General features: G+C 42.4%; 1 protein-coding gene across 3 annotated transcripts in view; it reads right to left on the reverse strand.

The window, feature by feature from the left end:
- RTEL1 (regulator of telomere elongation helicase 1) overlaps positions 1-16429 on the reverse strand; it is a 147676-nt gene that overhangs the window by 92855 nt on the left and 38392 nt on the right. For all 3 annotated transcript variants that reach the window (XM_077253002.1, XM_077253003.1, XM_077253004.1), the window contains exons 12-23: positions 11867-11964; positions 11718-11773; positions 10644-10718; positions 9189-9264; positions 8793-8925; positions 8511-8624; positions 3362-3402; positions 1644-1729; positions 1481-1558; positions 746-823; positions 522-668; positions 11-126 (exon numbers count right to left, since the gene is read on the reverse strand). In XM_077253002.1, the coding sequence (XP_077109117.1) occupies positions 11-126; positions 522-668; positions 746-823; positions 1481-1558; positions 1644-1729; positions 3362-3402; positions 8511-8624; positions 8793-8925; positions 9189-9264; positions 10644-10718; positions 11718-11773; positions 11867-11964 (1098 nt within the window). The remainder of the gene's footprint in view (positions 1-10; positions 127-521; positions 669-745; positions 824-1480; positions 1559-1643; positions 1730-3361; positions 3403-8510; positions 8625-8792; positions 8926-9188; positions 9265-10643; positions 10719-11717; positions 11774-11866; positions 11965-16429) is intronic.

Consider the following 16429-nt stretch of genomic DNA (forward strand, 5'->3'; position numbering starts at 1 on the left):
AATATTTTACCTGTGATCACACAAAAAGATGGCGCCATAGTCTTGCCGATGTCGGATGACTCTGCCTATGGCCTGATTGACGGCTCGGGAAGCCTGTTGTCGATACCACTCCTGTCCAGATAGAAACTGTTTGGGTAGACAAAATTATGAGTGTGGACATTTATGATTGACTAGAACAAAAAAGACAAGATATAATCTGTTCACCAGCAATTACATGACAGCAGCTCAAATGGAGGGGTCACCATGTAATGTCTAATCCCCCCTGATTGACATCAATATACAGATATGTGACATGAAACTAAAAATCACATTACAAAATCTGTAACTGGTCCACCCTCCTTTGGAAACAGAGCTACTACTACTGCATCCATAGGAAACATCTGTCCTTAGGCCCAAAAATGCATATCAGTGTGGCTTGCCCTGTGAAGACAACTCATTTAAATCCGTATCCATGAAAAGTAAAAAAAACCTACATGCAAGCCAAAAATAAAAATCGCCAACATAATAGTAAATATTAGTACCTTCCCAGCAGAGCCTTGTGTCTGTCTCATCTCATCCAGGAACTGCATCTTCAGAATTACTCGAGGATCCATTCGTGGAGGGAAAGGAAGGCCAGTAATGATCACGCCGCGGCCATTACAGTCTGCAAAATCTAAACCCTCACTAGCCTGGAAAGGAACAGCAACTATATAAATACGGAATGTACAAGTCAGGCCGCTAGGCATTATAAAGATAAAACACACACCTTGCCCCTACATACAGCAAAGAAACTGGCACCACTGCTGTTGGGGGCTTGTATTCGCTCATAAAATGAGTCAATTATCTAGAAAAAAAAATAGAAAACATAAGTAGGGTTGATCAAATAGCTTTGGATAAAAGCTTATCCTAATAGCTATAGCGCTTACCTAATAAGCTGCATCGGGAACCCAGATACCTGGAGTGCTCTAAATAATCAGCTGTTCGGCTCCGCAGCTGCATGTGTCGCGGCTGTGTGACAGTCACAAGACGTGCATGGAGAACCCAACACACAAGCTCTCCATGCATGTGTTGTGATTGTCACACAGCCGCAACACATGCAGCTGCGGAGCCAAACAGCTGATCATCGGGAGTGCTTCAAGTATCCGGGTTCCCGATGTAGCTTATTCGGTGAACGATATAGCTATTCGAATAAGCACTTATCCAAAAGCCAACAGCTATCTAATGTGTATGGGGGGCTTAAGACCGAGCCTGAGAAGTGGACCTTTTTGTGATTTGGAGTCAGATTCTCCAGTTAAATTATTCTCCCTTTTTTTAGTTGTATGAAGTCCTTTAAGACGTTAATCTAACGAGGGTTGTAGCAAGCCGAACAGAGAAGGGGATGAGGGTTTTGTTTGTGAAGGTTTTTTTTGCCAAGTTAGAAAAGTCTTCATATATTGGTATGATGTTTTTTCTCGGCTTTATGGTCAGATATATATATTTTTTTCATTCTTGTTTTTCTCACCTCTGTGAAAGATCCCTTCCCTCTTGGCTCCACGAACATTGGCTTTACATCATCAATTCGTGAAGTGAGGCCATTCTCCTGCAGGAAAATCACAAAAACAGGACAATATGACAGCACATACTGACACATGAACGTGACAAAGTCAACTTCATGACATCCTCACCCTCCAAAACTCCAGGCTTTTATCCATGACTGGGTAAGAAGGAAAAAAGACCAACAGACCGTGAGGAACCACACGAGTTATGTTACCTGGAAGCAAACAAAGATTCTGAGAACAACTGGTAATATGAAAAGTCAAGTGGCAGTGACTAGCCCGAAAGAAAGAGAAGCGGAATTGGAAGGGAAGACCATCGTAATGCTCAGAGAAGGGCTAGCACCATGCACAAAGGAGAATGTTGATGTCAATGCATAGAAAAAAAGGGAAGAGACAAGAGTTCACCCCATGCACAGACTAATGGGCATTACACAAAAAGTCAATCCCCTGCATGGGGAAAAAGACATCCATCCTCTGGCACAGTCAGGACAGGATTGGCGAGAACTCCATCTCCAGAAGAGGCAGGTGGGAACTATGCAAAAAGTATATATTCTGCAGAGAAAGGTGGAGATCAGACAATTTGACCATTCTCTGTAGAGAAAAATCGGGATCAGACAGGAAGGCCATCCTCTGCAGAGAAAGGTGGGGATCAGACCAGAAGATTGTCCTCTCCGTGGGTGGCACAATAATAACACCCCGGCAGCGGGCACGCTGTCTGGGTGTTACGTTTGACACCAATCTCTCCTTCACATCCCATATACAATCTCTTGCCCGCTCTTGCAGCTTACACCTAAAGAACATCTCTGGAATCCGCCCTTTTCTCACCAACCAACCAAACACCCTCACTGTCGCCTTGATCCACTCCTGCCGGGACTACTGTAACACTCTATTAATTGGCCTCCCCCTCTTGCTCGACTTTCCCCTCACCAGTCTATCCTTAATGCAGCAGCCAGGGTCATCCATCTAGCCAATCGGTATTCAGACGTGTCCGCTCTTCGCCAGTCGTTACACTGGCTGCCCATTCACTACAGGATCCAATTCAAAGTACTTGTTGTCACCCACAAAGCTCTTCACAGTGCGGCACCTCCTTACATCTCCTCCCTCATTTCTGTCTATCAGCCTAGCTGACCACTGCGCTCTGCAAACGACTTTCGACTAACCTCTGCACTAATCCGTACCTCCCACTCCCGTCTTCAAGACTTCTCCCGCACTGCACCAATCCTCTGGAATGCTCTACCCCAAGATATTAGGACCATCCACAATTTGCATAGTTTTAGGAGCTCCCTCAAAACACATTTGTTCAGAGTGGCCTATCACTTTCCCTAATCAAAGTCATTTTATGTATAAGGGCGGGTGTGTAGCCCAATTCACTACTTCCATTTATCCCCCACTCCATCAAGGTGGCTGGACCATCATTGTAAATACATCATTGTAAATACACACCTGTACTTTGTATCTCCCCCACTTCATTGTAGATTGTAAGCTCTCACGAGTAGGGTCGTCTTATGTTGCTTTAATTATTGTATTGTTAACATTGTTACTTATGACTGTTGTGTTTGAAACTGTTAAACTGTAAAGCGCTGCGGAATATGTTGGCACTATATACAGATGATTATTATTATTATTATTATTATTATTAAAGGTGGGGATCAAACAAGAACACCATCCTCTGCAGAGAAAGGTGGGGATCAGACAAGACAAATGTCCTCTGCAGAGAAAGGATGTATTTAAACAGGAATTCCTTCCCCTGCACACATGTAGAGGAGCATTGTACAAAAAGTCCAAAAAATACATATATGCACAAAAAAAATATGCAAAATTAGGAGGAAAAGTGTAGTGTAAATTACCAATTGTCTTCCCCAAAGATGATAAATAATCTGCTGAAAATCTGTGGAGAAAAAAATAAACAAAATATAAGTAACACAGGATACATACTGTATATGACCAGTGTTAACCCCTTTACCCCAAGGGTGGTTTGCCCGTTAATGACCGGACCAATTTTTACAATTCTGACCACTGTCCCTTTATGAGGTTATAACTCTGGAAAGCTTCAACGGATCATGATGATTCTGACACGGTTTTCTCGTGACATATTGTACTTCACGATAGGGGTAACATTTCTTTGATATTACCTGCGTTTATTTGTAAAAAAAAACAAAACGGAAATTTGGCGAAAATTTAGAAAATTTTGCAATTTTCTTACTTTGAATTTTTAATGCCCTTAAATCACAGAGATATGTCACACAAAATACTTAATAAATAACATTTCCCACATGTCTACTTTACATCAGCACAATTTTGGAACCAACATTTTTTTTGTTAGGGAGTTATAAGGGCTAAAAGTTGACCAGCAATTTCTCATTTTTACAACACCATTTATTTTAGGGACCACATCACATTTGAAGTCACTTTGAGGGGTCTATATGATAGAAAATACCCAAGTGTGACACCATTCTAAAAACTGGACATCTCAAGGTGCTCAAAACCACATTCAAGAAGTTTCTTAACCCTTCAGGTGTTTCACAGGAATTTTTGGAATGTTTAAAAAAAAAAAAAAAAAAAAAAAAAAGAACATTTTACTTTTTATCACAAAAAATTTACTTCAGCTCAAATTTGTTTTATTTTACCAAGGGTAACAGGAGAAATAGCACCACAAAAGTTGTTGTGCAATTTGTCTTGAGTACGCTGATACCCCATATGTGGGGGCGGGACCACCGTTTGGGCGCATGGCAGAGCTCGGAAGGGAAGGAGCGCCGTTTGGAATGCAGACTTAGATGGATTGGTCTGCAGGCGTCACATTGCATTTGCAGAGCCCCTGATGTACCTAAACAGTAGAAACCCCCCACAAGTGACCACATATTGGAAAATAGACCCCCCAAAGAAGTTATATAGATGTGTAGTGAAAAGTTTGAACCCCCAAGTGTTTCACTACAGTTTATAACACAGAGCTGTGAAAATAAAAAAAAAAAATTTTTCCACAAAAAATATTTTTTAGCCCCCGGTTTTGTATTTTCCCAAGGATAATAGGAGAAATTGGACCCCAAAAGTTGTTGTCCAATTTGTCCGGAGTACGCCGATACCCCATATGTTGGAGTAAACCCCTGTATGGGCGCACGGGAAAGCTCGGAAGGGAAGGAGCACTGCTTTACATTTTCAATGCAGAATTGGCTGGAATTGAGATCGGACGCCATGTCGCGTTTGGAGAGCCCCTGATGTGCCTAAACAGTGGAAACCCCCCCAATTATAACTGAAACCCTCACCCAAACACACCCCTAACCCTAATCCCAACCATAACCCTAACCACACCCCTAACCCTAATCCCAACTGTAAATGTAATCCAAACCCTAACTTTAGCCCCAACCCTAACTTTAGCCCCAACCCTAACTGGAAGGGAAAATGGAAATAAATAATTTTTTTTTTTATTTTATTATTTTTCCCTAACTAAGGGGGTGATGAAGGGGGGTTTGGTTTACTTTTATAGTGTTTTTTTATTGGCAGCTGTCACACACTAAAAGACGCTTTTTATTGCAAAGAATAGTTTTTGCATTTCCACATTTTGAGAGCTATAATTTTTCCATACTTTGGTCCACAGAGTCATGTGAGGTCTTGTTTTTTGCGCGATGAGTTGACGTTTTTATTGGTACCATTTTCGGGCACGTGACATTTTTTTATCGCTTTTCATTCTGATTTTTGTGAGGCCAAAAACCAGCTATTCATGAATTTCTTTGGGGGGGGGGGGCGCTTATACCGTTCCACGTTTGGTGAAATTGATAAAGCAGTTCTATTCTTCGGGTCAGAACGATTTACAGCGATACCTCATTTATATCATTTTTTTATGTTTTGGACCTTTTATACGATAAAAACTATTTTATATAAAAAATAATTATTTTTGTATTGCTTTATTCTGAGGACTAGAACTTTTTTATTTTTTTGCTGATGACGCTGTATGGTGGCTCGTTTTGAGGGACAAGATGATGTTTTCAGCGGTATCATGGTTATTTATATCTGTCTTTTTGATCGCGTGTTATTCCACTTTTTGTTTGGCGGTATGATAATTAAGCGACGTTTTTTGCCTCGTTTTTTTTTTTACGGTGTTCACTGAAGGGGTTAACTAGTGGGACAGTTTTATAGGTCGGGTCGTTACGGACGCGGCGATACTAAATATGTGTACTTTTATTGTTTGTTTGTATTTAGCTAAAGAAATGTATTTATTGGAATATTTATTTTTTCTTTATTTAAGATTTTTTTTTTCTTACAGATGTAAATATTTTTTTTACTTTTTTACATTGCCCCAGGGGGGACATCACAGTATAGTGACATATCGCTGATCTGACACTTTGCAATGCACTGTGTCAGATCAGCGATCTGACAGGCACTGCAGGGAGGCTTCCCGGCGCCTGCTCTGAGCAGGTGCTTGAAAGCCACCTCCCTGCAGGACCCGGAAGAAGCCCCGCGGCCATTTTGGATCCGGGGCTTGCAGGGAGGAGGAGGTAGGAGCCCCTCTGAACAACACGATCACATCGCGTTGTACCGAGGGTCTCAGGGAAGCACGCAGGGAGCCCCCTCCCTGCGCAATGCTTTCCTATGCCGCCGGAACGCTGCGATCATGTTTGATCGCAATGTTCCGGGGGTTAATGTGCCAGGAGCGGTCCGTAACCGCTCCTGGCACATAGTGCCGGATGTCAGCTGTGATAGTCAGCTGACACCCGGCCGCGATCCCCCCGTGAGCGCGGCTGATCGCGTTAGACATACTATCCCATCGGTGGTCATACTGGCCCATACTACCTCGACGGGATAGTACGTCTAATGTCAGAAAGGGGTTAATATCAAATGATTGTTTGAAAAACGTAATAAGCAGTAAACTGCTAAATTGCAGGTTATCTACAAGAACTATCTGACAATACTCCCTTTATGAAGATGGGAATAACCTTTTAATATTCACCTTAAATAGGTAGTTATAAAAGGAGAAGAAACTTACCGTATATACTAGTGTACAAGCCGAGTTTTTCAGCACTTTTTTGTGCTGAAAATGCTTCCCTCGGCTTATACACGAGTCATTGCCCCCAGAAGATGGCGGGGAAGGGGGATCGGTGGAGCAGTGGGTGACAGGAGGCAGAAACCGGCTACTGCAGATAAAGCCTGAGCCCGCTGCCAAAAAGAAATGAATATTCACCGCACTTGCAGTGAACATTCATTTCTCTTATAGCGCACGCACAGTGTCAGCAGCAGTCGCCAGCTTTAAAGCAGCTGCCGGGCTCTCACGGGTGCCCGCTCATTAAGGTGATGAATATTCACCTCTCTCCACTCCCATAGGCATGGAGAGAGGTGAATATTCATTATCTTAATGAACGGTGACACGTGATTGCTCGGTCACAGTAGCTGCTGGCACTGGAACTAGATGCTGCGAGGGAGAGCAGGGAAGGTAAGTAGGATGTTTTGGTTTTTTTAATGCTTTTCTCATGGGGCCATACATACAAGGATGAGCATGAGGAACCATGCAGACAAGGATGGGAATAAGGAGCCATGCATACATGGTTGGGAATAAGGAGCCATGCATACAAGGATGGAAATAAGGAGCCATGCAGACAAGGATGGGAATAAGGAGTCATGCATACAAGAATGGGGATAAGTAGCCATGCAGACATGGATGGGAATAAAAAGCCATACAGAAAAGGATGGTGTCACAGATCCCACCGCTGCCACCAATTGTCACAGATCCCTCTCCGTGGTGTCACTAATTTGTCACATACTCGCTCTCAGCATGTGACTTGGGGGTTGTGCCTGCAAGGGTAAATCTCTCTCTCTCCTCTCTCAGTACAGCATTCAACCTCTGTCCTATGCTGTAATGGGAGCATAAATCACACACCGACCCAGGCCACACACCCGCTCATACACGCTGCCACCACTCACCGAATACACGGGCGATGAGTCCCGGAAATATTACTAATAATGTCTACCACTCATAAGGCTCACACACCTTAGGCTATGGATTCGTTAGAACATTCAAGGATCAACTTGTTAAAATTTTATACTTTAATACAAAATGGTTCAGTGCTTACAGTAAAGAAAAAGGTATAAAAAATATGATAAAAAAATAAATAATAATAATAATAATAATAAAAATACATACAACTATGCAAAACAGTATAAAATAAATAGGAGAAAACTTACAGAAATCATCTAACTTTGTAGTCTGCTTTCTGCTCCCTGAGGGGGGGGGTGAATATGGAGTTGGTGGAACACATCAGCTTCCCAGGGCTGCCCTCACATGTGAACACGATTCTATGTATACAGGCCTAATTTATAGCTTTACTCTGGGAGGTCAGATTTCTAGACCAGCCCCTCAGGTTAATATAATTGCTTGTTTTTTGATTGGACCGCGGCTGCTCCCCCCAGTGAATATATTATTTGCTCTGAGATTCCCTGTGTAAAAGTTCTCACAAATAGATGGTGTCAGGCTGTAATTGACATCTCCCATCAAAGAGCGAGGAGGGGTCAAATGTTTCCCTTTTTCTTGGTTCCCAGCAAGACCTCCTGGCGAGAGTGGAGACAGTAGTCTGCCTTCTCAAGATATGTATGCTGTGACCTCTGTGAGGCCTGCAGTTTCAGGACAGATGTTCAACTACTGCTAGTTACACATATAACCCTAGACATATGTCACTACACACATATAGATATATACATATTTCACCAGATGGGAATAAGGAGCCATGCAGACAAGGATGGGAATAAGGATGAGGAACCATGCATACCAGAAAAGGGGTTAGGGGACAATGCATACCCGGATTATATTCTAGTCAATAAGTTTTCCCAGTTTTTCGAGGCAAAATAAGGTGCCTCGGCTTATACTGGGGTCGGCTTATACACAAGTACATACGGTATGTCCAATTAGTTGTCTATAAGATGCGAGAAACAGTGGTTCCCACCTTGGCAATCTCGCCATGTCATATTACAGAAGCCTATAAAAGAGAAGATTTTATGAAGCTTGATTTCTACCTTCTATTAAATGCAGAACTGAGCTGAGCTCCATCGGGGCCCCGAGGAACAACTCCAACCCAAATCTGGTGTTTTTCAATGACGTGTGGGTTTTCTAGAGACACTGGAAAAGGGCTGAAAATTCAGAAAATACAACTGACCATCATACAATAACAATAAGCGAGAGCAGTTGTACCATAGACACCATGAAAAAGACACATATACACAGACATTGTGTCCGCACATCAGTGGTCTCCAACTTTGTGCGACAATACAATTTCCCCCATGTGTTAGTTGACTCACATCTGCATTTCCATGGTGAAGGAGCTGAGGGGGCACAAGGTCCCGCTGGTCAGAATAATGCTCCGTACTCCATATCTCACTAGGTCATTCATTGTGTAGCCAGGACTAAAGCACCAGTAGCTGAGCACCTTCCCTGCAGGATGGAAGAAAATAAGGTGGAAAAGGTAAAGCGACTACAATACCACTGATGCTAATGTATTGCTGCCCTCGGAGGAACATGAATAGTGAACTGCTCTGGAGCCACCTATCAGGAGGAAAAGGAGCCCCAAAAAACTCTCCTACACATTATAAAATTCAACAGTTCCTGCCAAAATCCCAAAGAAACAATATAATGAAACGTTTGTGGGCTGTCCTTTGTGGTAGTAACCTGAAACAGAGCGTAGGAAGAGCTCTCACCTCCCTGCCTTCTGCTGTTACTCCAGATATCCCCACGAGGCTTCTTCCTCTGGCTGGTGTCTGGATGGATATGGACCTGAAAACGAGTAAAAATCATGGATGGAGATACTATGTACTCACCTTCATATAAATGAGAAACAGGTTTCAGAGCTGGGATCTTCCAACATTCCCTGTTTACACAGCGAGTGTCACAGAACAGCACAGAAGCTCGGTACGCTACAGGTAGGTTGTCAATGAGCTTGCTGAAGGTTTACAACAGCAGGAGAATTGTGAATGCAGCCCTGTCTACAGGCTATATGATTAGCACTATGATGTAACATATATACACCTTGACTCTGCCCTGTCGTTCAAACCGCACATCCAAGCTCTCGCCACCTCCTGTCGCCTCCAGCTCAAAAATATTTCCAGAATCCGTCCTTTCCTCAACCCACACTCTACCAAATTGCTCGTGCATGCCCTAGTCATCTCCCGCCTCGACTACTGCAACACACTCCTCTGTGGCCTACCTTCTAACACTCTCGCACCCCTCCAGTCCATCCTTAACTCTGCTGCCCGACTAATTAATCTCTCTCCTCGCTACACTCCTGCTTCCCCTCTTTGCAAATCCCTTCACTGGCTCCCAATTTCTCAGCGTATCCAGTTTAAATTACTAACACTGACCTAAAAAGTCATCCATAATCTTTCTCCTCCGTATATTTCCACACTAATCTCTCAATATCTTCCCTCACGTAATCTCCGGTCCTTCCAAGACCTCCTTCTCTCCTCCATGCTTATTCGCTCCTCACCCAATCGCATCCAAGACTTCTCCCGAATATCACCCATCCTCTGGAATTCAGTGCCCCAACACATCCGGTTATCCACTACTTTTGGATCCTTCAAAAGAAACCTGAAAACCCATCTCTTCAAAGAAGCTTACAGCCTGTAAAGACAAACGGCCACCTCACCACTATTGGAGCTACTGCAACCCTCGACCTACTGTCTCCTTCCCCATAATCCTGTAGAATGTAAGCCCGCAAGGGCAGGGTCCTCTTCCCGCTGTACCAGCTTGTCGTTGTTAGTTTTGTTTACTGTAAGTGATATTTGTATTTTGATGTAACCCCTTCTGATGTACAGCACCATGGAATTAATGGTGCTATATAAATAAATAATAATAATAATAATAATTCCACCAGCAGAATACTGAGTGCAGCTCTGGAGTATAATACAGGATGTAACTCCGGATCAGTACAGGATAAGTAATGTATGTACACAGCGACTCCACCAGCAGAATAGTGAGTGCAGCTCTGGAGTATAATACAGGATGTAATTCAGGATCAGTACAGGATAAGTAATGTAATGTATGTATGCAGTGACTCCACGAGCAGAATAGCGAGTGCATTAATGTATACATTCATTATATATACACATGTAATCTACGTTAAAAAGATGGAAATATTGCCAAGTTTCATCACTGACCTTGTAGGATTTGGAGATTTGAGGCTTCCTAGGTGGAGGAGCTGAGCCCTCGGGGATATCAATATTAAATACAATCTGCATAACACAAAAAAAAATATGTTATATAAAATCTGCAGCATTAAACCACGGCACAAATATCAGAAGTATAGGAAAGCTGGGTAAAAATGCATGCAAAACGCCTAATAGAGGCCACACTGGCTAGTATTATCACCCATCTGTATAAAACAGCAAAGGGTTGAATGCCAACCAAGATTTACACAAAAAAGGGGGTACCCACAAATTAATTAGTAAAAAGCATCAATATGAAGACACCACATGAAAGATGCACCCTCCTATTCAGTTAATCAGAAATCCAATGGATCAATACACGACTCCATAGACCATTCCTATTCAGGACCACCTCCCTACGCGTTTCATCCCAGAGGGGAATCATCAGGGGACAGGGCAGTCAATTAGTAGTCTTGATAATAAAATACTCTGCCATCAAAGAGGCCTGGGATGAAATGCGTAGGGAGGTGGTCCTGAATAGGAATGGTCTATGGAGTTGTGTATTGATCCATTCGATTTCTGATTAACTGAATAGGAGGGTGCATCTTTCCTGTGGTATCTTCATCATTTGGTGAGAATGTTCCACATTACTTCATTACGTACCCCCATTCATTTTTGCAAGCATATTATGTGTGATCATCAGTGGTACTGATTTGTTTCACGTAATTAAGTATAGGTATGCTGGTACGGACAGTAGCATTAATATCTGTTTTGGGTTTATGCATTTGGTTCCCCTGCTGAGCTTAAGTAAAGCTCACTTAATTGCCTTAGGAGTACAGAGGACCAATCTGTCTGTAGTATTGCTGTTCTATCTCTTGAACAATAATCAGTCTAACGTCTGTTTAACTGTTGGTTAATGCACATGTTTGTTCTTATATGTTGTGTGTTTGTCATTTTAATAGATTAAATGCTATGTTTTAGGTCCCCTTTTTTTATCACCCATCTGTCCTAAAGGCAGATATTCCTGAAATAAGAGAACGGCTCAAGATATTTTAATTGGTAGTAGAAAAATACTGTATTTCTTACCTGGATAATGTCAGACAACTTCTGAAGTCCCAGTGTGCTTGTAAAGACCCCAGAACCTGAAAACCAAAGATGTTCAAAACTCATTAAAACCTATTAACCAAATATTTATATTAAGGATGTGGTAAGGCCCACATCAGAGGACTCCTTACTTCCGCCCACATGCTGTATGATCTGATCGAGCAACTCTAAGAGACTGGTTCTCGTTTCGTATGTGATCCCCGCAGAAGCGAAGAGCTCGAAGATGTAACTATACAAAGATAAGGAAACGAAAGGTAACATCTGAGCATTCACATTCTAAGCTAAACACACACACATCTAGTGATACAGCACACAGGCATTGTATACGGGAGCGCCACGCTTATAGGTGCCTTCTCCCTCAATAATGATTAATGTCACTTATGTACGGAAATATACATAGGCATTCAGCAATCAAAACTGAGGTGGATGCGTGGGGAGACGCACTAGTGTCATCTCAGATTTATCTTTTAGTTATGGGTATCTAAATAAACATGCAGCAAAGTTGAGAAAAAAAACCCTTGGGAGAGCTAATGATATTGTCATTTAGCTGTGTGAAAAACAAACTATCTGAACAGAATACTTACAGGTACTTCTCACAAAATTAGAATATCATCAAAACGTTAATTTATTTCAGTTCTTCAATACAAAAAAGTGAAACTCATATTACATAGAGTCATTACAAACAGAGTGATCTATTTTTAGTGTTTATTTCTGTTAATGTTGATGATTATGGCTTACAGCCAATGAAAATCCAAAAGTCATTATCTCAGTAAATTAGAATTAACAAAAAAAAAAAAACACCTGCTAAGGCTTCCTAAGGGTATGTGCACACGTTGCGGATTTCTTGCAGAAATTTCCTGAAGAAAACCGGAAATTTTCTGCAAGAAATCCGCATTTTTTTTTTTGCGTTTTTTTTCCGTTTTTTTCGCTTTTTTTAGCATTCTGCAAGCGTAATTAGCTTGCAGAATGCTAAAGTTTTCCAAGCGATCTGTAGCATCGCTTGGAAAACTGACTGACAGGTTGGTCACACTTGTCAAACATAGTGTTTGACAAGTGTGACCAACTTTTTACTATAGATGCAGCTTATGCAGCATCTATAGTAAAAGATAGAATGTTTAAAAATAATAAAAAAAATAAAAAAATGCTTATACTCACCCAGACATCTCCTCACCGGCGTCCGTTCCTCTTCCTATAGCTGGTGTGTGCGCACAGGACCTTCCGTGACGTCACGGTCATGTGAGCGGTCACATGACCGCTCATGACCAATCACAGGACAGTGACGTCATCGGCAGGGTCCTTCACCGCACATCAGCTACAGGAACCGAAGCGACAGCATGCAGTGGAGGCGGGAAGACATCGAGGGTGAGTATAGGACTATTTTTTATTTTAATTCTTATTTTTTGACCACTTATATGGTGCCCAGTGCGTGGAGGAGAGTCTCCTCTCCTCCACCCTGGGTACCAACCGCACATAATCTGCTTACTTCCCGCATCGTGGGCACAGCCCCGTGCGGGAAGTAAGCAGATCAATGGACCCCTAGGTGTGCGGAATCCCCTGCAATTCCGCATTTTAATGAACATGTTGCTTTTTTTTCCGCGATGCGATTTTTTCGCGGAAAAAAAGGCTACATTTGCACAAAAAATGCGGAACACACTTAAAATAATAGGAGGCATATGTAAGCGTTTTTTTTCGCGTTTTTATCACATTTTTATAGCGAAAAAACGCGAAAAAAACGCGAAAAATACTTAACGTGTGCACATGGCCTAAGCGTTTAAAAAGGTCCCTTAGTCTGTTTCAGTAGACTCCACAATCATGGGGAAGACTGCTGACTTGACAGATGTCCAGAAGGCAGTCATTGACACACTCCACAAAGAGGGCAAGTAACAAAAAGGTCATTGATAAAGAAGCTGGCTGTTCACAGAGTTCTGTATCCAAGCATATTAATATAAAGTTGAGTGGAAGGGAAAAGTGTGGTAGAAAAAGGTGCACAAGCAACCGGGATAATCGCAGCCTTTAAAGGATTGTTAAGAAAAGGCCATTCAAAAATTTGGGGGAGATGCACAAGGAGTGGACTGCTGCTGGAGTCATTGCTTCAAGAGCCACCACACACGGACGTATCTAGGACATGGGCTACAAGTGTCGCATTCCTTGTGTCAAGCCACTCATGACCAATAGACAACGCCAGAAGCGTCTTACCTGGGCCAAGGAGAAAAAGAACTGGACTGTTGCTCAGAGGTCCAAGGTGTTCAGATGAAAGTAAATTTTGCATTTCATTTGGAAATCAAGGTCCCAGAGTCTGGAGGAAGAGTGGAGAGGCCACAATCCAAGCTGCTTGAGGTCTAGTGTGAAGTTTCCGCAATCAGTGATGGTTTGGGGAGCCATGTCATCTGCTGGTGTAGGTCCACTGTGTTTTATCAAGGCCAAAGTCAGCGCAGCTGTCTACCAGGAAATTTTAGAGCACTTCATGCCTCCCTCTGCTGACAAGCTTTTTGGAGATGGAAATTTCATTTTCCAGCAGGACTTGGCACCTGTCCACACTGCCAAAAGTACCAATACCTGGTTTATAAACAACAGTATCACTGTGCTTGATTGGCCAGCAAACTCGCTTGAACTTAACCCCCTAGAGAATCTATGGGGTATTTTCAAGAGGAGGATGAGAAACACCAGACCCAACAATGCAGACGAGCTGAAGGCTGCTATCAAAGCAACCCGGGCTTCCATAACACCTCAGCAGTGCCACAAGCTGATCGCCTCCATGCCACAATGCATTGATTCAGTAATTGATGCAAAAGGAGCCCCAACCAAGTATTCAGTGCCTTTACTGAACATACATTTCAGTAGGCCAACATTTTGGATTTTAAAATTTTCAAGTTGATGTTATAAAGTATTCTAATTTACTGAGATAATAACTTTTGGGTTTTCATTGGCTGTAAGCCATAATCATCAACATGAACAGAAATAAACACTTGAAATAGATCACTCTGTAATGACTCTTTATACGGTAATTAATATGAGTTTCACTTTTTATATTGAAGAACTGAAATAAATTAACATTTTGATAATATTCTAATTTTGTGAGAAGCACTTGTAGGTATGAGAAAGATGATAGATAGGGCAGGTACCTATACAGTTAGTAGATGCTTAGATGTTAGTAGTTTCGCTCCTCGTAGCATACATTTGGAGGTAGTGGCTTCCTCCATTGTTTGCGGAGCAGCCCTTATAAAAAGCTATTTTTATTAAATGCTGGATTCTATTTCACTTTATAAATTTCTTGGCTTTTGGCTAAGAAAAGGTACTGTAATTCCAATAAAAAAGTTTTCATAACTTTCCCAAATTCTTATGAAAAATCTTACAGCACATACTGCATTGTACTACTGTACCAAATTTATTATATATTTTAGGAGTCGGAACATTTTATATAGCAACTCCAACAAAATGGACACCAACTCCACAGTCCTGCTTCCAGGTACACTTGCACAGAACATCTTGTAGAACTAACCACAGATCTTCTGTGGATGTCATTTGCTCAAACCATTTAGTCTTTCATGTAATCCGAGACAGACTGGATGATGTGAGATCAGCACTTTATGGGGGCCGTATCATCACATCCAAGACTTGTTCTTCTTTACGCAGAAGACAGTTCTTAATGACATTGGCTGCATGTCTGAGGTCGTTGTACTGCGGCAGAATTAATTTGGAGCCAGACACGTCCCTGATGGTATTACATCAGGAGTCCCCAACCTGTAGCTCGGGAGCCACAGGTGGCTCGCGGTCCCATGAATTGTGGCTCACGGCTGTCTGCCAGCTTGGTGAATTAGCACCAGTTCTAGCAAACAGGTATGAAGAGCAAATCTGAAAATGGTGAATTTTGTGAGCAGCCCTGCACAGAAGAGCAGATCTGGACGCACATATACTGGTCTTAGGGGTTTTGAGATGATTTAAGTATGGTAGAGAGAGATGGAGATAAGATGATACCACCTGTCAGAGGAGATGTTTGAAGCTGGATGTGACAGTGTCTTGGGAGTGCTTTATAGGAGAATACTAAATGGGGGTATTGTGGGAACTCCTGGATCTTAGTATACTGCTTTGGGGTCATTGATTTTTGTGGAAAAGCTTTGGTTACCATTATGCCTGTAATGGGGGCTTTGGTTGCCACTATTGTGAGGGGGGCGGGAGCTGAATGTGGCTCGCGACCCTCTCTCAAGGCTGGATGTGGCTCCCGACCCTCTCTAAGAGCTGAATGTGGCTCTCAAGGTCAGAAACGTTGGGGACCTCTGTATTACATGATGGATAAGTATCTGCCTGTATTTCTCAATATTGAAGACACCATTAATCTTGACCAGATATACAACTCCATTTGCTGAAATGCAGCCCTAAATTTAGAGTATCCTCCACTGTGCTTCACGATTCCTACAGACACTCATTTGCACCGATCTCCAGCAAACAAGCGGCCTTCTGTGTTACACCCACATATTGCACATTTTGACTTACCAGTCCAGAGCACCTGCTGCCATTGTCTGCAGCCCAGTTCCTATACTTTCGAGTATAGTTGAGTCGTTTGACCTTGTTTTCAAGTTGATGCTATGATATTAAGTAGGCAATTCTTCTGGCCAGACTTTCCCAAACAGCAGATGGGTGTACCTGGTCCCACTAGATGCTGCCAGGTCTGAGCTGATGGTACTGCTGGACATCTT

The sequence above is a fragment of the Ranitomeya variabilis genome, chromosome 4 (genome assembly GCF_051348905.1).
Source record: "Ranitomeya variabilis isolate aRanVar5 chromosome 4, aRanVar5.hap1, whole genome shotgun sequence".
Lineage (NCBI taxonomy): Eukaryota > Metazoa > Chordata > Amphibia > Anura > Dendrobatidae > Ranitomeya > Ranitomeya variabilis.